The sequence below is a fragment of the Gopherus evgoodei genome, chromosome 4 (genome assembly GCF_007399415.2).
Source record: "Gopherus evgoodei ecotype Sinaloan lineage chromosome 4, rGopEvg1_v1.p, whole genome shotgun sequence".
NCBI classification, from domain to species: domain Eukaryota; kingdom Metazoa; phylum Chordata; order Testudines; family Testudinidae; genus Gopherus; species Gopherus evgoodei.
In genome coordinates, this window is record NC_044325.1 from 150,590,921 (window position 1) to 150,614,211 (window position 23,291).

Sequence of the window (23,291 nt, forward strand, 5' to 3'; positions counted from 1 at the left end):
TTTACTGACAAATGCAGTTTTTAATTATTTATGATTAATTTTTACAAAATGCACCATAGCATATGATTTGAATCTTGGTAACATGATGCTTCAGTTATTAAAGGGAAGGTCTGGGCTCCATTATCACTAATCTGAGGGTGATCTCTTTTGGGAAGATGAGATGGTAGTTGACCTTGTACCAGTGTTTTTAAAAACTATTGCTTGATAACACTCAAGCAGTAAACACCATGTCTCAAACCACTGGAGGAGGTTATTTGGAAAGAGCTCTTGGAGTAGCTCAGTCTCAAATTGATATCGTGGGTGTCTCCTGCCTCACCAGTCTGGCTTCAGGTGTTGGGGTATAACATAAAGGGTTCTTGATCTATGAAGTCCATTGCTGTGCATGTGTGAGGTGTCCATTCTTGCTTATGGTGCTGAAAGCCACTGATAGAATAAGCTCTTCTAACTTGCCTGGGGGTCTTTGAAGGAGAATTTCTCCTTCCTTTGGAGAAACCCCCAGGGTTGTGACATGAGGTTTTGTAGGGGTGTCTGGTGTCCTGGTCCTTGGATGACAGAACATCTTGTCCAGGTGTCAGTCTCCTTTAGTTGGGGTGGAGCTGTTTTTGTACTCTCTGAGTACTGAAGTGGGGAAGTTGATGTTCATGGAGGGGAGTTGGTGAGGTCACCTCCCACTGCTGTGTATGACAGACATCTTGCCATTGTGGTTCTTGGTCATTGACCCCATTGCTGCATCTCAGTTCTCCGGTAGCAGTTGTGCAGTAGTTCTCATCTTGCAGCTTTCAGGCCAGCTTTAGACTGTTTTCCTCTGAGTCAGACCTTGTCCGAGAGATCGCTGCCTTTGGGAGTTCGAGGCTTGGGGGCCCTATCCTCAGGGAACCTAGAAGCTTCATCTCTAGAACACAATGAACACCCCAACTTGAGTTGGATGAACTGGTCTGAGCACACAAGTGGCAGGGGCACTGTAGATCTGCTTTAGAACACAGGCTTGTTTTCACATGTAGAGCCTTTTGTGTGCTGTGGGACCTGGTTATCTGACAGATCTCTCTAATTCACCCTTCTCCTGGCTTGTTGTGTAAACTACAATCTGTTAGGTTAATCTGTAAATTCTTATGTTTAGACTCTCCACTGCTGGTAGTGAAGCATTCTCTGGAGGGCCCGAGTTCTGGAACTCGCTCCTTCCAGCAATTTGCACTGGAGTCTGAGTGACAAGGCTTATCTCTTTTAGTTATTCCTTTGAAACAAGGGTTATTCTAAGAGTGCATGTTCATGTCCGTTCCAATCAGGTGTGTGTGCAGTAGCTGGAAGATTATTTTTTTTCCCTCCCCAGCAACGACCGTAGTGTTGGGCTGGGCACCAGCTGGAGTTGCGTCTTCATGATGTCCAATATAGAGCCCTGCCAACGCTGCACGCCCCCCCCCCCCAGTTTCTTCTTGCCACCAGTGACAGTAGCTGGAACTTCCCCTTCCTCTGCTCTTGCTTTGGCAAGTGGATTAGTAGTACTCTGTATGCTGTGCATAGTTAGTTTCCACTAGTTAGTACAGTATCAGAGGGGTAGCCGTGTTAGTCTGGATCTGTAAAAGCTGCAAAGAGTCCTGTGGCACCTTAGAGACTAAGATGTTTTGGAGCATGAGCTTTCATCAGATGTTGCATCCGACGAAGTGGGTATTCACCCACGAAAGCTCATGCTCCAAAACGTCTGTTAGTCTATAAGGTGCCACAGGACTCTTTGCTGCTTTTACTAGTTAGTATACTTACTTCAGTAGTTTCATTAGAAGTTTTAGTTCCTAAGCGCATGCTGAAAAGACCCCCGCACCACCTGCTTAAGGTGCCTTGGTGAGGGTCACCAGAAAGACCTTTGCAAGGTCTGTTGGGAGCTCTGACCGAGAACCGTCAAGGAAAAAGAACAGCGTCTCAAAATCTTCCTTATGGAGGCAACTCTCTGATCTCAGTCAGACCCGGGCACCACAGATCCTGCTCTCAGCAAGTTGTCTTTGGTGCAGAGCGCTCCAGTGCCATCTTCAAAAGAACTAGTGCTGAAGAAAGATGCTAGCAGGGAAACTAGGCACTATCCCACAACTTCTTCGGGTCATTTGAGCCTTTGGCACCGGTCCCAATCGCTGGCGCAGAAGAAAGTTCGGAAAGAGGTCGATCTCTCTCTGCAAAACCCAGGGACCAGCCACCAGTGACTCATGGCCCAACTGATGCCTCGGGGACTCAAAGCGGGGCCATGTTGACTCCTGCCCAAGTGAGGCAGTCTAGTCCAGGCCCATCTCGCTCACCATGCCCATTGGAGCATCTACGTTTCCTGTCCACCCCTGAGGGTTTTGAGGCAGCGCAGGACCTGTTGAGGCTCACGGTGCTGTTCTAGCCAATAAGACAGTGTGTCCTGACACCGCAGGTTTCCTCTTGACACACCCATGATTTCTTTGAGAGACAGCCAGCGATGGTGGTACACTGATCCCCGTCACCTTGGCCAACTCCACCATCCAGAGAGTGTAGTCGGTTCCCTGCTTCTCGATGCTCTACTTCTAGAGGAGCAGCGCCACCCTGGTCTTCCTAGTTGGCGTCGGACTCGTACCACTCTGACTATAGCAGGAGCAGAAGATCCTCCTCATGGCACCATAGGTGGTCCTGCCCAATGCAGTGGGCCTCTCAGTGGCAAAATCCACAGCAGTGGCCTTTTTGGACTTTGTGGGCCTTCCATCAAGCCCAGGGTCGGAGCCAGGGATCCTGCTCAGGTGCAACATCAGTGGCCTCCGTGATGTTCGTCCTGCCATGGTTGGCACCAGAACTAGTGCCTCAGGCATTAACACTGACACCTGCAGCACTGTTCTTGGCACCAGTGCCATTTGTAGTACCACAACCGACCGCTTCAGCACTGGAGGCGTCAGCGGCCCCCATCAGTCTCGGTGCAAGATGCAGCCCCGGCACTAGCACAGATACCACCTCCGTCATTGGTGCCAGCTGCCACAGTGCTCACAGGAACCTCATGCTGCACCAGATGCCGGCACCGCTGATGGTTCCGATGCCAGCACAGACACTCATGCCTTTTGCACCTGTGGGACAAGGCCAGCTGTCTGCTTTTCCTCCTGAGTCAAGAGATCCCTCGGGTGGGTCCAGTAGTGAACAACCATCTACCCTGGTGGTCTCCTTTTTCTCCTCACCAGATGAGGCCCTAGTGGGCACATGAGTTGCCCTAACTCTGGAAGACTCCAAAGTGTTGCAGATGCTGCTGTGCTGGGTCACCCAGGGTCTGGGCATTAAGGCAGAGGAAGTTGTGGATGATGTGGACCCTATGGTGGACATCCTGGCTCCTTCCAGCCTCGTCCATTATTGTTTGTTAGTGGTAAAGCAATACAGGCATGAACAAGACCCTTTGGCACACCCCAGCCTCACTGCCACCTACAGCCAAGTGCAATGAGTACTTTGTGCCCTCCAGGGGCTATAAACATCTCTCTTCCCACCCCCAGCCTGATTCTCTGGTGATGGATGCCGCTAACCAGCGGGAGTAACAAGGATTTCAAGGCCCTTCGCCCAAGAATAGGGGCACCAAAAAGTTAAATCTTTTAGGATGAAAGGTTTACTCCACAGGGGGACTACAACTCCATATATCCAGTCAACAGGCCATTGTCAGCAGATAAGCCTACAGTGCCTGCTCGGCAATGGCTAAATTTATGGAGTTATTCCCCTCGGACTCCTGCACTGAATTTTCAGCTTTGCTTGAGGAAGGGAGACTGATCTCCAGAGCCTCTCTTCAAGCGACACTGGATGGGGCAGATGCAGCAACCAGGGTTATGGCTACTGGTGTGGCCAGGAGAAGGGGCTCATGGCTCCAGGTTTCTGGCCTCCCCTATGAGGTACAGCAAACTACTTAAGACCTGCCCTGTTGAGGGTGACACTCTTCTCAGAAAAGTCTGACAAAAGGCTCAACAGCCTTAAAGATTCCAGAGCCACCCTCAGGTCCCTGGACCTCTATACTCCATCAGCACAGCGGAGACATAGCCCATAGCCCTAGCAGCAGTTGGTTCAGCACCACAACCAAGGCAGGTCCAGAAGGAGGAATCGTAATGGCAGGAGAAGGCAGCACCAACCTTCTGGACAGGGCTTGGGACAGCCCAAGCCATCTTCAAAGTCTAAGCTGGCTTTTTGAAGGCATGGTTGAGGGCAGTGTAGCTCATCTAACAGTGGATCCATCCCACCTTACCATCTCGTCCCGAAAAATCTCCTTTCTACTGTGCATGGTCCAGTATCACCTTGGACTGATGGGTGCTCTGCACGGTAGAGAGGGGATACACCATCCAATTCTGTGGTTCCTCAGGAGCACAGGGGCGAGGGCTTCTATTCCCAGTATTTCCTAATACCAAAAACTAAAGGTTGCCTCAGACCCATCCTAGACCTGCAAGAACTCAACAAGTTTGCGAAGAAACTCAAGTTCTGCATGGTCTCTCTGGCCTCCATCGTTTCTCTCATTGGATCCAGCAGACTGGTATGCCACCCTTGACTTGAAGGACACGTACTTTCATATCACGATCACCTAATCCCACAGAAAATACCTCAGATTTGTGGTGAACAATATCCACTACCAATTTACAGTCCTTCCGTTTGGCCTGTCAGCAGCACCTCGTGTCTTCACCAAGTGCATAGCATTTCTGCAAAGGCACCAGGTACAGGTGTATCCTTACCTCGATGACTGAGTGGCTGATCAGGGGCTGCTCCAAGACCCAAGTAGAAACTCAAGTCTGATGAATCTAAGCCACCTTTGACAACCTGGGTTTTCTAAATAAAGCAAAATCCACTCTGTCCCCGGTCCAGAGGATAGAATTTATAGGGGCAATATTGGAGTCGACCCAGACCAGGGCATACCTATTGCGAGCAAGATTTCAGGCCCTGACTGATGATTTCCCACTACCGCAGCAAGAAACTGCCTGAGGTTTCTCAGTCATCTTGGCTGCCTATACCTGTTTAGTGACCCTGCCTCACCTGTTCCTCAGCTCCCTCCTCTGGTGGCTTGATCCTCAGGAGGTATGCTCAGGCATCTCCTTCACCAGTCCCCAGCCATCTCTGTTGCTAGTGACAGATGCATCAGACTTGGGCATGGGGGTGCACATCTGGGAAACCACAGGGCCTCAGGCGGATCTGGCTCTCCACATCAACATCTGAGAACTGTGTGCCTGGCGTGCCAGACCTTCCGAGCATGCTTAATGGGACAATATATATCGTCCATGATGGACAAAGCTACAGCAATGTTCTATATCAACAAACGGGTGGGGTGGAGTGCACGCTCCTCTCCCCTATGCCAGGAAGCCCTCAAGCTGTGGGACTTGTGTGTAGAACATTCAATATACCTGCAGGTGTTGTACCTCCCCAGGATACAGATCAAGCTGGCAGACCACCTCAGCAGGTCATTTCACAGCCACAAGTGGTCCTTCACCTGGGCGTTGAGATTTCAATCTTCCAGAGGTGGGGCTTTCCCTAGATAGACCTATTCACCACTTGATACCACAGGAAGTGCCAGCAGTTCTGCTTCTTGCAAAATTGCAGCTCAGGCTCCAGTGCAGATGCTTTCCTCCTCCATTGTGGAGGTTGCCTCCTATACGACTTTCTGCCCATACCGCTCGTTTACATGGTACTCAAAATCCAGAGGGAATGAGCTCCGGTCATATTGATAGCGCCAGCCTGGCCCTGTCAGCACTGGTACACATCTTCTAGATATGTTGTCTATAGACACCCCGATCATTCTGCCCAAACCTTCTGTCACAAGATCGTGGTTGTCTTCAACATCCAAACCTCAGTCACTTCACTTCATGGTGTGGAAGCGCCATGGTTAAACCCGATGGAGCTTTCCTTGTCAGGTTAGGCAAGTACTTCTTGGCAGCAGGAAGAGATTTTCAATCTGGTCAGCGCAGCGCCATTTGCCCCCGACGCTAGCCTCAGTGACACTTATTCAGGACTACCTCCTTCATCTGAAGCAACAGGGGCTTTAGTTATCCTCAGTAAGGGTGCACTTAACCACCATCTCTGCCTTTTACCTAGGCGAGGAGGGCTGCTCTGTTTTCGCTAACCAGATGGTCAGCCAGTTCTTAAAAGGACTCGACAGGCTCTACCCTAACATCCATCAGCCTGTCCCTGCCTGGGACGTCAGCCTGGCCCTCTCTAGACTGCATGGGCCCCGCACTTTGAACCATTAGTGACATGCTTCCTGTTCTACCTCTCTTACATGGTGGCTCTCCCGGTAGCAATAACCTTGGCCAGGAGAGTGTCTGAGCTCAGGGACTGAACATCAGAGCCTCCTTACACCATTTCTATAAGGACAAGGTTAAGCTCAGGCCTCACCCTGCAAAACAACCTTCGGGAGGAAAGCAATCTCCCATCAATCAGGACATCTTTCTCCTGGTATTCTACTCTAAACCACATTCTAGCACAAGGTGGGCAAACTACAGGCTGCATCTGGCCTGTCAGACCTTTTACTTCAGCACTCAGGCTCCTGCTGGGGGGTGGAATCGGGGGCTTGCCCCACTCCAGCAGTTGAGCCGAGGGGTGGGGTTAGGGGCCTTCCCTGTTCTGTGCGTGCTGTGGCTCCGGGGGGCTCTGGAAGCAGGAGCCACAGCCAATGGGAGCTGCAGGGACAGTGCATATGGGGCAGCACACAGACCCACCTGTCTATGCCTCTGTAGGAGCTGAGTGGGGGACCTGCTGCTGCTGGGAACTGCTTGAGGTAAGTGCCACCTGGAGCCTGCACCCCTGAGGTCCCCCTCTATGCTCCAGCCCTGATCGATCTCTCTCTCTCTCTCTCTCTCTCTCTCTCTCTCTCCCCCCTCCCCCCTCCCCCCCCCATCTGCCCTCTGAACCCTTTGATCCCAGCCTGGAGCACCCTTCTGTACCCCCATCCCCAGAGCCTGCATCCCTAGCTGGAGCCCGCACCTAGCCCTCTGCCCCAGCCCTGATCTCTCCCCTGCCCTCCAAACCCCAGAGTCCTAGCCTGGAGCACTCTCCTATACCCCAAATCCCTCGTTACTGGCTCCACCTTAGAGCCCTCCCGCATCCCAGCCCCAGCCTGGAGCCCCCTCCCACACCCTGAACTCCTCCTCATTTGCAGCATCACTCCAGAGCCCACACCCCCCAGCCAGAGCCCTCGGCCCCTCCTGCACACCAGCCCCTAATTTTGTGAGCATTCATGGCCCGCTGTGCAATTTCCGTACCGAGATGTGGCCCTCAGGCTAAAAAGTTTGCCCACTCCTGACCTACCACAACAGGGCTCCAAGGTGCTACTGTGATAAAGGGGTAATAGCCATGAACACTTGGTCTGCCAAGGTTCCATGTTACACACACTCATCTGGAGGAAGATTGTACCTTGTTTCTGATTGGGGAGTACTTGTGCCAGCGTGGGGCTGTTTATATCCATTAGTCATGGATACTTGACAGGCCTGATCTGGTGGACTGTGTGTTTGATGCAGTCTGGTCCTCAAGGCTGAGCCTGAACAAATGAACCAGACTGACATGTGGGTGTCTGCGTCATCTGGAGTGCTGCTCATACAGATGTATTCCACCGTGGGTAGAGGGAAACAAAGGCACCATCTTGTTAAGTGCCCTGTGGCTGACTGGGAATGCTGATCTCTCTGCAGTGCTGGTTCTCCCCCTGAGCGGAGGTGGGATTCTAGCTTTCAGGGTGTCACAGCCCCATCCCTTTCCCTCAATGTAATGGCATGTCTGACGCTTGGGTGGGCTACTGGTGTGGAAAACACTGGGATTGTCATTTTGGTCAGAAGAGTGCCTGACTGAGTCTTGGAGAAGTCCAACATGGCTGGGTATAGCACAGGAATAAGGACACAGTGGGTGAGGAGCTGAATTTTCGCCCCCTTCTCTTTGTGTCTCACAGGCTCTAAGGTGAAGGAGACAGGAAGGAAACTGCCTCATTACTGCTACATTCCCATAACTTGTACAACATACTCGTAACCATTCTGTTCACTGCATTAAGTTAGGAACTAAAGAACAGGCTAAATACATCTGTTAAAACCAGATTCCCAAAGGACATGGACTTGCTAAGGATGCGTTTGTGCAGATCATGCCAGTGACAGCAGATGCCCGTTCAGTTGGGCCTAACATGGCAGCTAGGCAGAAGGCTGCAATATCTTTTAGCTACCTCTTACCATAGTATTTTGTGCACCTCACAATCTTTTAAATACGTCATCCTTGCAACTTCTCTGATGCAGGATGGCACTGTTAGCTGCTCTGCCTCCGTTCCCTCCTGTACTATAAAGATAAATCTCACCCAAGGTCCAGACAGGAAGTCTGTAGCGGAGGAGGGACTCAAACGCAGGGCTCCCAAGCCTAGGCTCATCCCTTGACTACTGGACTGACCTTCTTTCTGCTTTGAAAACTACCTATTACACATGGCTAACAGGGCAGCAGATGCCAAGGGAGGAAAGGTGCGGAGCTGTTGTCACAAATTTGCTATGAAAAGACAAGGCGTAGCTGTCTAATGATGACACTTCTGGGATTGGGTGGCAGACCTCTAAATATATGGTCTCTGGGAACGGGGTGGCTTTTTCTCCAGGATGGAACACAGGACAAAATTCTGCTCAGGAAACTAACACTGGAAAAGCAAAACAAATAGGTTAGAAGTTCTGGCAATGGCTTTGAGAAGCCCCTTTGCTTATGGGGACCCAAGGGTGTGATTATGCTCAATCCTTGGAGAAGGAGCTGGTTCCCTGTGTTTCACTGGCTAGCACCTCAGGGCAGTCCTTGGACATTAGATAGCGAAGGGTGGGAGGCGTGTCAAGTTAGCAGCACTGCCCTGTCTCAAAGTTTTGGCTTGCAGTCTCTCTAAGTACAGCTCTATGGCCCCCGACTCCGCTTTGCCCCAGTATCCCATAAATCCTGGGGCTTAGCCCTCACCTTTGTTTAGAGTGGCAGTGGAAAGTCACTCACGCCAACCATTTGGGGTTAGCAGGTCGCCTGCAATCACTCATCTCTGGACAGACTGGGGCCTCTTTCTTACCCCCAAACCATGACCCAGTTTACATGTGGAAAAGGGGTCCATCCCGGAGGAGGGAGTATTCCCCCACTGAGGTGGGTGGGTGGGGGCACTGAGACCACTTCGGCAAGCCATAAGAGAACTGTTGCATGTGTCAGACTCTCTGTGAACTCAGACAGGTGTCGCAGCATCAAGAAAGAGATCAAAGGTTTTCTTAATCATGAAGGCTTGAAAAATTAAGGCTTTAGTTTAAGCTTTTTTTAAAAAAAAGATCTTGATATTGCATGATGCCAGCAGCTGGGCTCTGGGTACTTTCTAGCTTATGCTGGGATCTACCTCCCCCACAAAAGCCCAGCAGGCGTGTTAGGTTTTGCAGGTACCTATCAGCTTGCTGCGTTGCAACCCAACTGGACTAGGATGAGTGCTGGAAGATAAAGCAAGCTGATTTGTGTGTTGGGAGAGGAGGCAAGTGCTGGTGGGGAAGGGTGTGTGCATGCATATCATTGTCTCCTCTGCTCACGCTTAGCATGTGCCCGGCAGTAGAACTGGATTTTTTTTATTGGTGAAGGAAGATTACAGGGCGGAGGCCACCAGATGTTAAAATGCAATTCAGACGGTCTCCAAAGCAAACTAAAAATCTCTTGCTGGGCTCAAAGTCCTCTCTGTGCTGTAGTGCTTGATAAGAACTGAAGCCAAGGAAGCTATTTTATGTCTAAAGAGGTCTTGGATGATGAAGGAATAAGACTGCTAAAATGAGCAAGCCTGGCTTGGTTTTACTGTCACAAATGAAATGACTGGAAGGCCTCTGCTTTAGAGATCCGTGCACTGGAGTAACTGGGTTCCCTGTATATTGGGTTTGAGGGGCATATGTGGAGCCCAGAGTTGAAATAGCAGGGTGCAATGGGTTGGGGGATATCAGCAGGAGTAAGAAATGCAGCACAGACTTCCTGTCCCTGCACCCCGTGTCTGTTCTTCAAAGAGTGCCTATTTCTTCCTTGTAACATTGGGTGCACAGCCTGCATGCAGCCCACTCTCCACAGGCTGATTTCTTGTTGGGGAGTGTGGGAAAGTGAGCTAAGGCAGCTGGTGCAGAGGCCAGACTAGTCCCCGCATGCCTGCCCTCCCTGCCATGGCTGTATCTGTTGCTAAAATATCTTAGCAGATATGCTGGGACGTAGTGGCTCTGACATGAGTGAAGGAGGGGGGCCCACCCCTCGACTCCAATGTAGGTTTCTCAGGAGAGGGGTGTTGAGGGTGCCAGTGCCTGGTGAGCTGGTGGGTGTGCATCTGGATGATGCTGTGAGGTAGTGGGGACCGGTGATCTTTGGAATTGGGTAGGCAGCACTGGGGCAGGTCTGGTCAGAGCCAGTTTGCAGCGGGAAGTAAAGATCTGCTGTGTTGGATGCTGGCCCTGAGGAGCCCCACTGATGAGGCGTTCTTCTCCCATGACCATCCCAATCCCTTGCAGAAGGGGGTGGAAATGGTACTTGACAGTCACACTGAGCAATTCCATGTCCCCTCCCCGCTTCACTCCTGTTTAATTCCAGCCTGCCCTCTGTTGCCTGCCTCCCTCCTTCCCTTCGTTATATTCACTCTTGTTTTCCCTGACTCTGCCTACAGCTCTCTTCCCTGCTGCTTCCTCACTGGTGGTGGCTGGGCTGCTTCTCCCATGATTTTTTTCATCTAGACGTGGCTGTGCTGTGCCTTAGCCAATCAAATCCGACCTTCCTTCCTTACAGGTGTGTATGGAAAACTATTTTAATATTTAATTAAAATCTTTGATTTCTTCCTTTTTTCAATATATGTAATTCTCAAATACAGAAGGCGGGTCAGAGGGCAGTGCGACACCTGCCCTTTTAGGATTCAGGGTCACAGACCTTCCTCACAGGTTGTCCTAGTGTCATAGGTCTCACTAGGTTGAGATTCATATTATCTAAACTATCAGAGGGGTAGCCGTGTTAGTCTGGATCTGTAAAAGCAGCTAAAATTAATGTGGAAGCTGAATGTTCCTCATGGGGGAGGGACCCATTAGGGGAACAGTGTCTTATGGGGTTTGTGAAACTCTTGCCTGAATTAGCATAGACTGGCAAGTAGGTAATCCTTTAAACTGCAGCACTCTGCCTCCATCAGTGAATGAGGTGGCAAGAAGCCTCTCCCCTTACCAGAGCGCACCACCACCAAAACTCTAGTCAAAACACCTCCCTAGAGGGCTGCTTCTCACCTGGAGCTGGTGGAGTGGCCTATGATTCCTCTCTCCCTTCCAGCTGGACTTATCACCACCTGTCCTATGACTGTCACTCGCCCTTCCTTCCCCCAGTTCATGAGAGGAAGTGTTAGATGCCCCTCAAATAAAATGTGAGTGTTTTAAGCACTACAGGCTTTGGAGATTTCCCTCTAGGCTACTTACACAGACTTCTCTCTTGGTCAGGGTTGCCTCCCTTCCTATCCACCAGGGGATCCCTTCAGAGGAGAGATGATTGGCTCTGGTAGGGCAGGGGCATAGAGAACTGCCTTGCCTGTACAGATCCTATTCTGGTGAGGCCTTTGTCAAAGAAGGAAAACTGAAAAGCCTCATTCCTAGACTTGAGGGCAGGAGCAGTGGAGTGCATAGATCAGGATTTCCTGTAGTAGAGACAAAAACAACGAGGAATCCTTGTGGCACCTTAGATACTTAACAAATTTATTTGAGCATAAGCTTTTGTGGGCTAAAACCCACTTCATCGGATGCCTGGAGTGGAACATACGGTAGGCAGGTATAAATACATAGCACGTGGAAAGATGGGAGTTGCCTTACCAAGTGTGTGTTTCAGTGCTAACGAGCCAAACCGGACAGTGTCTATGCGCAAAAAAAAAAGACATCAGACATCAAGAATTATAAACTTCAAAAACCAGTAGGAGAACACTTCAGTCTCCCTGGACACTCAATAACAGACTTAAGTGGCAAATCTTCAACAACAAAAACTTCAAAAACAGACTCCAATGAGAAACTGCACAACTGGAATTTAATTTGCAAGCTGGACACCAAATTTGGCCTGAATAAAGCCTGGGAGTGGATGGGTCACTACAAAAACAAATTTCTCTCTGCTGATACTCTCACCTTCTTGTCAACTGTTTGAAATGGGTCACCTTGATTGCATTGGCCTTATTAGTACTACAAATGTGATTTTCCCCCTCCCTTGGTATTCACCCCTTCTTGTCAACTGTTGAGAATAGGCCACTTCCACCTTAATTGAGTTAGCTCGTTAGCACTGACCCTGCCACACTTGGTAAGGCAACTCCCATCTTTTCATGTGCTGTGTATTTATACCTGCCTACTATATTTTCCGCTCCATAGCCCACGAAAGTTTATCCCCAAATAAATCTTAGTCTCTAAAGTGCCACAAGGATTCTTTTGTTGTTTTTGCTGACACAGACTAACATGGCACCTACTCTGAAACCAGTAGTAGAGGTGACACTGCCATGTATGGCAGGACAGTTGCCCTGGGCCAGCTGCTGCTATTGTCCACTGGGGAGGGTGGCAGAAATTATGCTTGTTCTTTCTTTTGAGTGCTGAGAGAACTTGGCCTTGGGATTAATATTTCATCTGTCTCCTCTGATCTCTTTTCTTCCTTCCTTCCCTCAACTGTATGTCATGAAGTGAGGGGCTCCTACCCCTCTTTCTCCCCACCCTCACCCATCTGACCCTGGTTCTCTCGCACACCCCGTGCCCTGCACCCTCCCTCCCTCCCCCCCGTGTGGGGCCCTCATCACCATGGACGACTCGGAAGTGGAGTCAACTGCCAGCATCCTGGCCTCCGTCAAGGAGCAGGAGGCGCAGTTTGAGAAGCTGACCCGGGCGCTGGAGGAGGAGCGGCGCCACGTCTCGGCGCAGCTGGAGCGCGTCCGGGTCTCCCCGCAGGATGCCAACCAGACGATGGCCAACGGCACCCTCACCCGCCGGCATCAGGTAACCACCCCCCCCCCCCCCGGGAGTGGTGGGCACGTGGGGCTCGGCAGAGCCCTTATGGCTGCTCCTGCATGAACTATGGTGGACGCAGGAGGAGTATCTGGCAATCTGGCCTTCCCTCTCCCAACTGGCACCCCTCACTGAGAAGCTGTCTCCACACCTAATGGGTTTGAGTAACTGCTGTAAGAATTTACCAGGTGAACTGCAGCTCTAGGGGTGTGAGGTGGCATTGCTTTGACCCATCATTGATTCATGGAGGGCTCCCAATACATCTGAGTGTCGGATTAGTGTGCTGGGGAACAGATACATAGGCCAGTCTCCATAGTGCTGTAGACTCTTAGGACTCCATGACAGGTGCAGCCCTGCCCAGAAAACCAGGGGCCTCTGGCTCCCTTGTCCCAAAAGCCCTGTAACTAGTTGTGAGGCAGGAGGTATTGGCATCTCTATTCTGCTGGGGTGCTTGCCTGGTATCCTCTCTAGCCTGGTGATGTGATGCCTGTTTTGCAATGTGCCCACCCTGGGAATGTGGCTGGCAGAATCCAGGAACTCTCAGGGGGGGTTGAGTGGCACTCTGGGCTCTAGTTAAGTGCGTGTGACACACACCCCCTCCTCCCTGCCCCCCCCCCCCAAATCTGCTGCTGCACCAATGTTGTGATTGTGGCCCCCACTGTCTATGTATCTGGGTACCTCATAATCTTCAGTGTATTTATCCACTCCCCTAGCCTTGTGTGGCAGGCAGAGCTGCTGTTATCCCCATCGCTTCAGATGGGGGGACTGAGACCAAGAGATCAGATGACTTTCCCAGGGTCACGCAGGTGTCTGTGACAGAGACCTAGGGGCTCAGTACCCTATTCTGAAGTCCCAGGCTCCACCTTTAAACATGGAATAGTCAAATGGGATAGGGCAAGTGCCAGGAGGGGATGAGGGGAGAGTCTGCCTGAGTCACCAGGGCTCTTAACTTGTACTCCCTGCTGCGGTGGATCTGGCTTGATCTCCTTTCTGGTCTTGTGGCTATCTTCTGTTGGGTTTTGTTAAGAGGTAGAAGTCAAGACCTTCTGTGCCTTGTTTTAAAGGGCCAGAGGACAGCTGCACTGGCGATGTCAGGCATAGAGGGTTTGGTTGTCTGGCTGAGGATACTGGTGCTACTGAGAGAAACTTCCCAGGCCACACTGGAGTTAGACAAGTGAAATTTATATTCTTCAGAGGCGAGGCGGGGGGGAACAGTTCCCTGGGCCGTAAGTGGGAGGAGAAGTGAGTGTGTGTGAAGATCATAGGCAGTGAAAAGCCATTACACTCTGTGGTCTGCTTTTTACTCTTCATGCTGTTCCCTCTAATCTCCCTGAGATCCTGGGATGTGTTCTCTGGTGGCCTGTGGCTTCCCCATCAAAAGAAGATGTGAAATGTCTTGTTTCTTCTCTCTCTGGTGGAGTTGGGGTGTGCGTGCTCAGAAGGGAGCGTTAGCCCTTCTGGTAGGAGGTACATGGAGTTCTGAATAGTCTGGCAGCCACGTGGAGCACTGGGATGTCTGGAGGGTGGAGCACTAGAGATGGCTGCTTATTAACTCCTCCTGGGGACTCCCCAGACTGCACTGGGGAACAGCATCAGTCTCTTGCTTGGCTGTGTAGCTCCAACCTTTGCAGCATCGTGCCCAGATCTTGTCACTTCACCAAGGGCATTGAGATCTCAGGGCATGGAATCGTCCTGGCTGCTCTTAACCACCTCTACCTGCTGCTAACCTCTGGGGCACTGGAATTTGCCGCTGCTGAGGCTGGAACTGAGACTAGGGTATGAGACAGTCAGTACAGTCTTCATAAGGTGGATTGGGGCACTAACCTCAAGGGCATGGGGCCTGGCCTTTCTTGCTTGGAGGCAAGAGGACAATGCATCTGAGGTAATGGACTAGGAAGCATTATAATGGGCTGATGTGGCTTGTTTCAGAACGGCCGTTTCCTGGGCGATGCTGACCTGGAGAGGCAGAAATTTCCAGATCTGAAACTCAACGGACCACCGGTAAAGGGACTTCTGGGAGGAGCTGGGACCTCTTGTTGGGGGTGAGGGGGCAAGCCCTGAGTTCAGGGGCTCAGTGGCTGGTCTTTCCTCCTTGTGGAAGGGACCATCTTTCTAGGTGTTGCTGGCAAAGCTTCCCCACCCCTGTCTGTGCCATGGTACATTCTCTGCAGCCACCAGCAAGCAAGAGTGGTGCAGGGAAGCCTCTCTCCTTTGGATAGATGCTTTCTGACTTTCGGTAGAAAACCCTACCACAAATCCCTTCATCCTGGGCATTCCTCCCAGGTAGTAGCAGCTGGAGGGATGGGGCTTGGTCTATGTGCCGGAGAGCTGGGCTCTCCGGTCAACCACATACATGGAGGTGGGGGGCAGCAGCAGCACAGGACCAGTCTCCTCTTGTAGCCAGTGGTTTCCATTTAAAGTGTGGGGAGGAGGGAACCCCCCTCCCTGCCCTGACTGTTGTGGATAGATAACTCTAAGGTCTCCTGCTACACTTATTTCCTTTATCCACCACCTCCCAAATGACACAGATCTCCCTCCCAACAAGGGGACCGTGCAATCTGTCTTCCCCCACCCCCCCCCACATCAAGCTGAGGAGAGCACCTTGCTTGGCTTCTCCCTACCCCCACCTGGTCTGGCCACCATTGCTTCCAGGCTGCTGCTCCCCAGATGCTACTGCCTACTGTGCCAGCCTAGCAACAGTGAGAATGGGGTTGGGAGAGCTTCTGAGGCCTGTGAGGGTGGGGAGGGCAATGACAGGTGACCCACCTAGATTCTTCCCACAACCTACCGGTGGGTTGCGACCCATTGTTTTGGAAATGCTGCTCTAGCCAGGAGATGGCTCAGTGCATCCTTGCCTAGACAGTACAGGTAGAGGTAAGGGTCACAGAAACACTGTTTCCTGTGAGTGGGATCTGGCACTGTTCGCAATCTGGGCTGACTTGGTGTGCTCTTCCTCATCCCAGGACCGCAGCCACCTCCTCTACAGCACGATCCCCAGGATGCAGGACCCAGGCCAGATTGTGGAGGAGACATATACCATGGAGGAGGACCCAGAGGGCGCCATGTCTGTTGTCTCTGTGGAGACATCTGATGATGGGACCACCCGGCGCACAGAGACCACGGTGAGGGACGGGACAAGACAGTCCCCTTTCTTTTATTCAGTAGTGTTGATCTGGCCTGCCCTCCCCTGGGGTTGGTGAGATGGCATATGCACTAAACTTTCTATCCGGCATGTTTCTGTAGCACTGTTAACTAAGGCTGGGGATGAGGGCTACTGGTTGAGATGGAGGGGCAAAAGCCGAGTCGGGGAGTCCAGGTCTGAGATAGCAGGGGAGTTGGGATGATTAGGGGACATCAGCAGCCCTTGCATTTGTGATCTGAGAGCATATCCTTTTCCCTATCTCTTCAGGTGAAGAAGGTGGTGAAGACTGTGACCACGCGGACAGTACAGCAGGTACCCGTTGGGCCAGATGGGTTGCCTGTGGAGGGTTCTCCTATCTCCAATAACTACATCCAGACAGTGGACAGGAACTTCCGTAAAAATGGCAATGGGGGACCTGGGAGCTACATGAGCCAGCCTGGCACCGCCACACTCCCCCGCAACTATCACTACCCAGATGGCTACGGTCGTCCCTATGAGGACGGCTACCCTGGCAGCGACCACAGCTATGGCAGCTTGTCCCGTGTGACCCGTATCGATGAACGTTACCGCCCTGCCATGGATGGCTACCGGGCCCCGAGCCGTCAGGATATCTACGGTCCCCAGCCACAGGTGCGGGTAGGTGGGAGCAACGTGGACCTGAACCGCTTTCACCCAGAGCCGTATGGGCTGGAAGACGACCAGCGCAGCATTGGCTACGAAGACATGGATTATGGGATGATGCCGGACTATGGCACTGCCAGGCGGGCAGGGACTCCCTCAGACCCCAGGCGGCGACTCAGGTAGGAACAGTAGGTTTTACGCACTGCAGCAGACCTTGTCCTCTGAGTATTATGCACCCCTTCCCCACACCCCTCCCCGTCCCCATTAGTGCCCAGCAGTGGGCGATTCCAACAAAGGTGTGTATCTCCGTGAGGCAACTACTAATAGCTTTGTGTATTTGTTGGGGCTGTGGTTATTACTCCTGTGTCTGAGCCTAATTGTCATAGATTGCCCAACTGGCGTCTAGTTGACTCTGAAATTATGCAGTTGCATCATTTAACCTCCTGCAGCAGTGAGTTCTACAGAGCTATCGTGCACCGTCCAGAGGCTTTTGTTCTGGATGTAGTGTCTCTTGATAGCTTGCCCCGTGGCTTTGATGTTGGTGGGCAAAGTTTAATGAGGGAGACAGGGACTGATTGAGTCCTGCGACTCCTTGGTGGTCCCCCCGCCACCTCTCCCACATTGTGTCAAGATGCGCCCTGCCAGTTCGGCAGGGGTTTCTGTTCCTCTAAGCCTGGCCCTATAGCCTGAATCTGCTTGGGTTGAACAAAATAATAGTTTGATAGCAAAGGCTGCATTTTGGTTCATGCCGCTGCACAACAGCACCAAATCCTTTGTTTCTGTGCATCGATGTAGATGTGAACTTCTCAGCGCAGCGATGGCTTAAACTTGCAGCTACCACTGAGCTGGGATCCTAGGATGTGAGGTTTCAGGCTGGGGAGGACTGGTTCTTGGGCAGGTGGCTGACTTGGGGTGCACAGCCCCTTGAAGGAACACCCTGTGGGGGCGAAGCAGTCAAATCTGAGAATAGCAGTTGGTTCCCCTGTTCCTTGTGCAGATCAGTCACTTCCCTAGCTGATTAGCCAAGTGTTGCTTTGACTGGCTGACTGCACCCAGGGGTCCTATAAAAGTTTGGCATTGCTGCTTCTGTGACACGGTATTGTCCTAGGAGGGCTGCTAATGTACTGTTACGCAGAATAAACTGAGGAGCCCATGTGAGGAAGGGAACCAGACAGGAACATCCCCACAGGAAGTTGTTGCGTGCACTTAGATAATATCTAAGTATTTGATGCTCCAACCTGCTCCTGTGTGTGTGCGGGCGGGGACCCACACCCTGTGGAAAGGCTTTGGCTTTGTGCAAGTGTCTTGGCTCCTTTTAGCTGAGAAGTTCTAGGTTTACTCACTGCCTTGGTGCTGCTGTGTCTGCGGGAATCTGAGCCCCAAAGCTGAATGCTCAGTAAAATTCCTAGCATGCATGTTGCTGTAGAGCTGGTCTTTGATTGCAGAGAATGAAACTATAAAGGCCTGGTTCAGCATCCAGTTCACCCCGCTTGCATCTCTCTCAGCCCTGAAGGTCTCTTAGCTCTGGCTCTGGGCTGCCAAGGGGAATGAATTCCAAAAGCTAGAAGCTCTGCCACTCAGCATAGAGAGATCAAACTTGCTAGTCCTGAGCCTGGACTGGGAATGAGAAACCTCTTCTGAGTAACCTCGTCTGCAGCCATTCTGGCCTCTGACATCTTGATGCCTTATCTAGGCTGAACAGCAGCCTCTCTTCCAGCTAGGTCCCCCACTCTGTCAGTCTGGGAGGAGTGAGAGGCTGTAAGATCCATGCTCAGTGAAAGTCATGATACAGACAGGTGTTCTGGGGTTGCTGTAGCACCTGCAAAGGACTCCCAAGCTCCCTGGTGGCTTCATGCAGACACCAAACAGGAAGGGGCACTAGATGAACTCTGCTTCCTCTCCCCAGAACATGCCCCAATCTCCTAGCACAGCCCCATGGGCTCTCAGCTGGGAAGGACTGAACTCACTGAAGGGTCACTTCATGTCACATCCTTGAACCTAGCAGCTAGCAGTACTGTCATCACTGGTGTCACAAACTGCAGAATCTGTATGGCTGCCATGCCCTTGTCCTCCAGCTCCCCAGCTGTGGAACAGGCTCTGTTTTATCCACAGGCTAGCTGATAAAGATCACAGAAATCCATGGAATCCAAGCCTAGTTGCAGTTGGCTCATCACCACTATCTCAATTACCTTTTTGTCTCAAATCTCCCATTTTTGGGGATGGTACCTGGCATGATTAACAGCCCCAAGATATTTGTTTTGAGCAAGCTCCTAAACATTACTTTGAAGCGTGCTTGGCGAATTGCCCTCCTGAAGGAAGTCATTAACAATCCCTTCTCTGCTCCTCCTCCCCCCCTTCTCCCCCCCCCCCCCCGCTGGCTATAATCAGCCATGACGGACATGGGTCCATCTTGCATGTCTAGTTGCAACTTGTTAAGCACGCACAAAACCTCGGCATGCAAAACTGAATGAGATCAAAGCACTGTAGATGATAAATTCTTTCCTCCTTCGCTTTCCCATGGAAACACTTGGACTGTCCTGAGTCAATAGAAACAAGTTGACCTTTCACAGTAGCAAGAGGCATTCAGAACTGCCAGTGTCTTGGTGCAGCCCAACTGAGGGCGGATGCTTAATATTCAGCTAAACTGGAGTTAGCAGATGTAACAGTTAAGGAGTACTCAGTCTTGACCACAGCCATGGCATAGGAACAAACTGTACAGTGTTGCTTGTTACTGAGATCAGGTGTTGTGGCGCTAGAGCTTCAGTCTTTTGTCACTACCTGCCATGTCACCCTCTGCGGTCTTATCTGTACACCTTGTCACCGTATCACATGGCTGTGGGGCACAGGATTGCAGGGTAACCACTGATGGCTTCTGAGGGTGACTGTCAAACAGAATTGCCACCCCAACAGGAGTAACTGGCCTGACCTGAAGCTGTACCACTGATCAGACCGTTACTCCTTCTGGTTAATACATATCTAGCATGTTCACTAGTGAGTGGAATGAGAAACCCTTCAGATAATCCATGGTTGTAATGTAAGAGTGGGCATGTCTTATGCTTGATCAGATGCAAAGAAACAACTTGACAATCAGTCAAATACTCCTCTAGGCAAAGCTGATTCAAGGTACAGGACTTAGCTGGGGTCTTTTCTATACTAGAAAAGTTTTGCAGGTAAACCCTCCTAGTGTAGGTGCAGCTTGTACAGCATGGCATAAAATAGCTTGTAGTGGCATAGCTTACACTAGTTCTATGACAAACTATACTGGTGTAAAAGTTCTTGTCAGTATAGGTATGTCTATGCTAGTGCTTATACTAACATAACTGTGCTGGTATGTTTCAGGCCTGGTTGACATCTGTGTGAACGCTGCATTGTATGGGTACTGCATGTGCAAGGCATTTTAAACAGCCTCTTACTGCAACGCCTCTTAAGACTGGCTTTACTTTTAAACTAGGCTTCTTAGATCTGCAGTCCAAGTTACAAATGGGCAAATCATTTTTGTCCATTTGTCTTTTTTGACAAATAGCTTTTCTGTTCTCATAATAAAAGGGCAGGCAAGTAAGAGTATATTTTTGTGCCTGGGATGATAAATTTAATTTCAACATTGTAGGGATTGAAACAGACTAGGGCTGTCGTGATTAAACAGGCCAAGTCAAAGTATGGGGGAGAAGTACTCTTCCTCCACTCTGCAGAAGAGGGGTAGCCCAGATGTGCAGGGACTTGGCCAGGGTGACCGTGTCTGTGCCAAGACTAGGAACTGACATGAAATCTCCAGAGTCTCACTCCAGTGCTGAGATTCGTAGAGGCTTTTCCCTTGCTAGTCCCCATGTAGAAACACTGTAATTTTTTGTTTTGTATTGCATTAGCACCTGAGCCAGGATCTCAGCCACATTCTGTTCAGGGAGAATGTTTTTGTTTTTGTTTCCTTTTTAAGTCCCTGCCACCTCCACCCCAGATGGTGGGGTGAACACTTCAACATTAGTTATGTGAAAACATCTCTGTCCATGTTTGGCTTCTCAGAGTATTTTGTCAAAAGCAATTTTGCACTTAAGCGGTGTGTGTTGGTATCTTCAAAGTCATTATATAATGACTCCTGGGAAAGGGAGGAATTGACTGTTATGATGCTGCTGCTGGATCAAAACAGTCATCACCCTTACTATTTATTGTGTTCCCATAGGAATTGGGTACCCTTGAAATCTGACCCAGCTACCTAACAGGAGTCTGTACGCACTTAATGTCTCTGTAATACTGTAGTCCTCTTTGCATGAAACATTTAGAACCAGCCTGCCAAGGCTCTGGAGAATACTAAATAGGAGTGATCCTTCCCTAGTGTGGGGAGAGCAGGCTTAATGACCTAATAGGTTGTTTCAGTCTCTGATTTATCTGGATTTACATTGCCCTCTAGTGGCCAGAGGATGGAACTGTTCATCAGACCCTTCCCTGGCTTAAGAAAGTAGAGCTGCTGCGTCTGTGTTTCTAGGGTCTCTGAGGTTAGTCATGACATACTGATGTAACACCCAGGTGCCCTGACTGAGATTAGGGCTCTGAGTCAGGCACCATATAAGCCTAGTAAGATGCTGCCCCAAAGGGCAGAGAGGAAAGAGTAGCTGCCCTTGCCCTGGGCAATGTGTCCTGCCATTGTACACTTATCTGTCCAGGCAAAGGAAGCTGCTCCCATCACAAGGCTTAGGTTGAAGGGAAGAGGGCGTTGACCTGTCTGGCCACAGTCCAGCTTCTAGCAGACTAAAACCCACATCTCGCCGCCTTCACCGCAATTGTCAGTGGAAATGGTTCATTGTAGAAACCAAGAACCATGAAGACAGAGGGAAGGAGCTCTCTAGTCCTGGGGGCCTGTATGAGGGGATGCTGATACTACCTGCGCAGAGGCGTATGGTTTCTAGCATTCTCAGAGTCCCAGTGTCTGAGTGGAACTTCTGTTGTTAACCTCTTTGGTTCCGCTGTTTCCCAGCGCTAGGGGCTGGAGACTGAGGTCTGCTCCCCTTCATGGAGCTTATGCCCTATTCCCCTTTCTAACTCCTCCCTCTCTCCTCTGCAGGAGTTATGAGGATATGCTGGTGGATGAGGTGGCCCCTGATCAGTACTACTGGGCCCCACTGGCCCAGCATGAGCGCGGCAGCCTGGCGAGCCTGGACAGCCTGCGGAAGGGAGGGCCCCTGCCAGCCAACTGGCGCCAGCCAGAGCTGCCTGAGGTGATTGCCATGCTGAATTTCCGTCTGGACGCAGTTAAATCCAACGCGGCGGCTTACCTGCAGCACCTGTGCTACCGCAATGACAAGGTGAAGACAGAGGTGCGAAAGCTGAAGGGCATCCCGGTGCTGGTGGGGCTGCTGGACCACCCCAAGAAGGAGGTACACTATGGGGCCTGCGGGGCCCTCAAGAACATCTCCTTTGGCCGAGACCAGGACAACAAGATTGCTATCAAAAACTGCGATGGTGTCCCTGCCCTGGTGCGGCTGCTGCGCAAGGCCCGTGACATGGACCTCACTGAGGTCATCACAGGTAATGGGTGGTCTGGGAGTGGTTGCTGGGGAAGGGGAGCTGTGTAGTGCCTTGATCTCACTGGCTGCATGTGCTCCGTCTCAGGAACGTTGTGGAATCTCTCCTCTCATGACTCTATAAAGATGGCCATTGTGGACCACGCGCTGCATGCTCTCACTGACGAGGTCATCATCCCACGCTCTGGCTGGGAAAGAGAGCCCAACGAGGACTCCAAGCCGCGCCACATAGAGTGGGGGTCGGTGCTCACCAACACCGCTGGCTGCCTTAGGTATTTGTAGGAGTGGCGATGGGAAGGTGGCGTCTGAGCCTGTGGCACTTCAGGCTGAGCTTGTGCTGTAACCAGAATTGCCCTCTCACCCTCGGGAGGCTGGTGGTGGCTTCTTCACCACAGTTCTTTGGGGAGGGGGCGATTCCCAGACTTGGTGTCTGGGTGACTAGAGGCAGAATTGCATGGCAGTGATAGTGCTGGTGATGAGAAGGTATTCATCACCGCTCCAATGCATGATCAGTCCCTGATGTGCCTCTTATGGCTTGTCTAGCTCAGTTCTTCCCTAGGTCAGGGAGAGACTTGGGTGGTTCATCTTGGTGGGGAGAAGGAACATGAGAGCAATCTAGTCCTTCTGGTGCTCTGACGTGCTGCCACTGTGGCTGTCTCACCCTCCAGTGCTCTATTCCCCTCTAGAAACGTGAGCTCTGAAAGGAGCGAGGCTCGTCGGAAACTGCGTGAGTGCGATGGATTGGTAGATGCCTTGATATACATTGTCCAGTCGGAGATTGGCCAGAAAGACTGCAACAGCAAGGTAATGGAGCAACACTGTCCCATCTCCAATAGATGGGAGCATGCTGCGGGAGCCAAAGCAGTGCCTGTGCTGGCATCTGGCTCTTCTTTTGTTTCTGACAGTGCCTGTAGGAAGAGATGTAATACTGACCTGTCTTCAGTCACTGCCTTTCCTTCCTGTGATTCTTCTTCCCCCTTTTCAGCTTCAGCTTTCTTCTAGGGCCAAGAGGGGAGGAGAGATTCCGGAGCCACCTGATGTTTTGAAGGTGGGGGTGGGGACTGAGTTTCAGAATGGTTTGAAACC

At 51.2% G+C, this 23,291-nt stretch overlaps 1 protein-coding gene across 13 annotated transcripts in view; it reads left to right on the top strand.

Annotated features, from left to right (window-relative positions):
* CTNND1 (catenin delta 1) overlaps positions 1–23,291 on the top strand; it is a 58,094-nt gene that overhangs the window by 18,809 nt on the left and 15,994 nt on the right. For 10 of the 13 annotated variants that reach the window (XM_030561896.1, XM_030561897.1, XM_030561901.1 and 7 more), the window contains 8 exons: positions 10,595–10,713; positions 12,612–12,920; positions 14,859–14,930; positions 15,893–16,051; positions 16,339–16,871; positions 21,746–22,209; positions 22,294–22,477; positions 22,892–23,009. In XM_030561896.1, coding sequence (XP_030417756.1) covers positions 12,726–12,920; positions 14,859–14,930; positions 15,893–16,051; positions 16,339–16,871; positions 21,746–22,209; positions 22,294–22,477; positions 22,892–23,009 — 1,725 coding nt within the window. In that variant the 5' untranslated portion in view covers positions 10,595–10,713; positions 12,612–12,725. Of the gene's footprint in view, positions 1–6,630; positions 6,716–10,594; positions 10,714–12,611; positions 12,921–14,858; positions 14,931–15,892; positions 16,052–16,338; positions 16,872–21,745; positions 22,210–22,293; positions 22,478–22,891; positions 23,010–23,291 lie in introns of those variants that run through there. The other 3 variants (XM_030561906.1, XM_030561907.1, XM_030561900.1) reach the window with 2 other exon arrangements.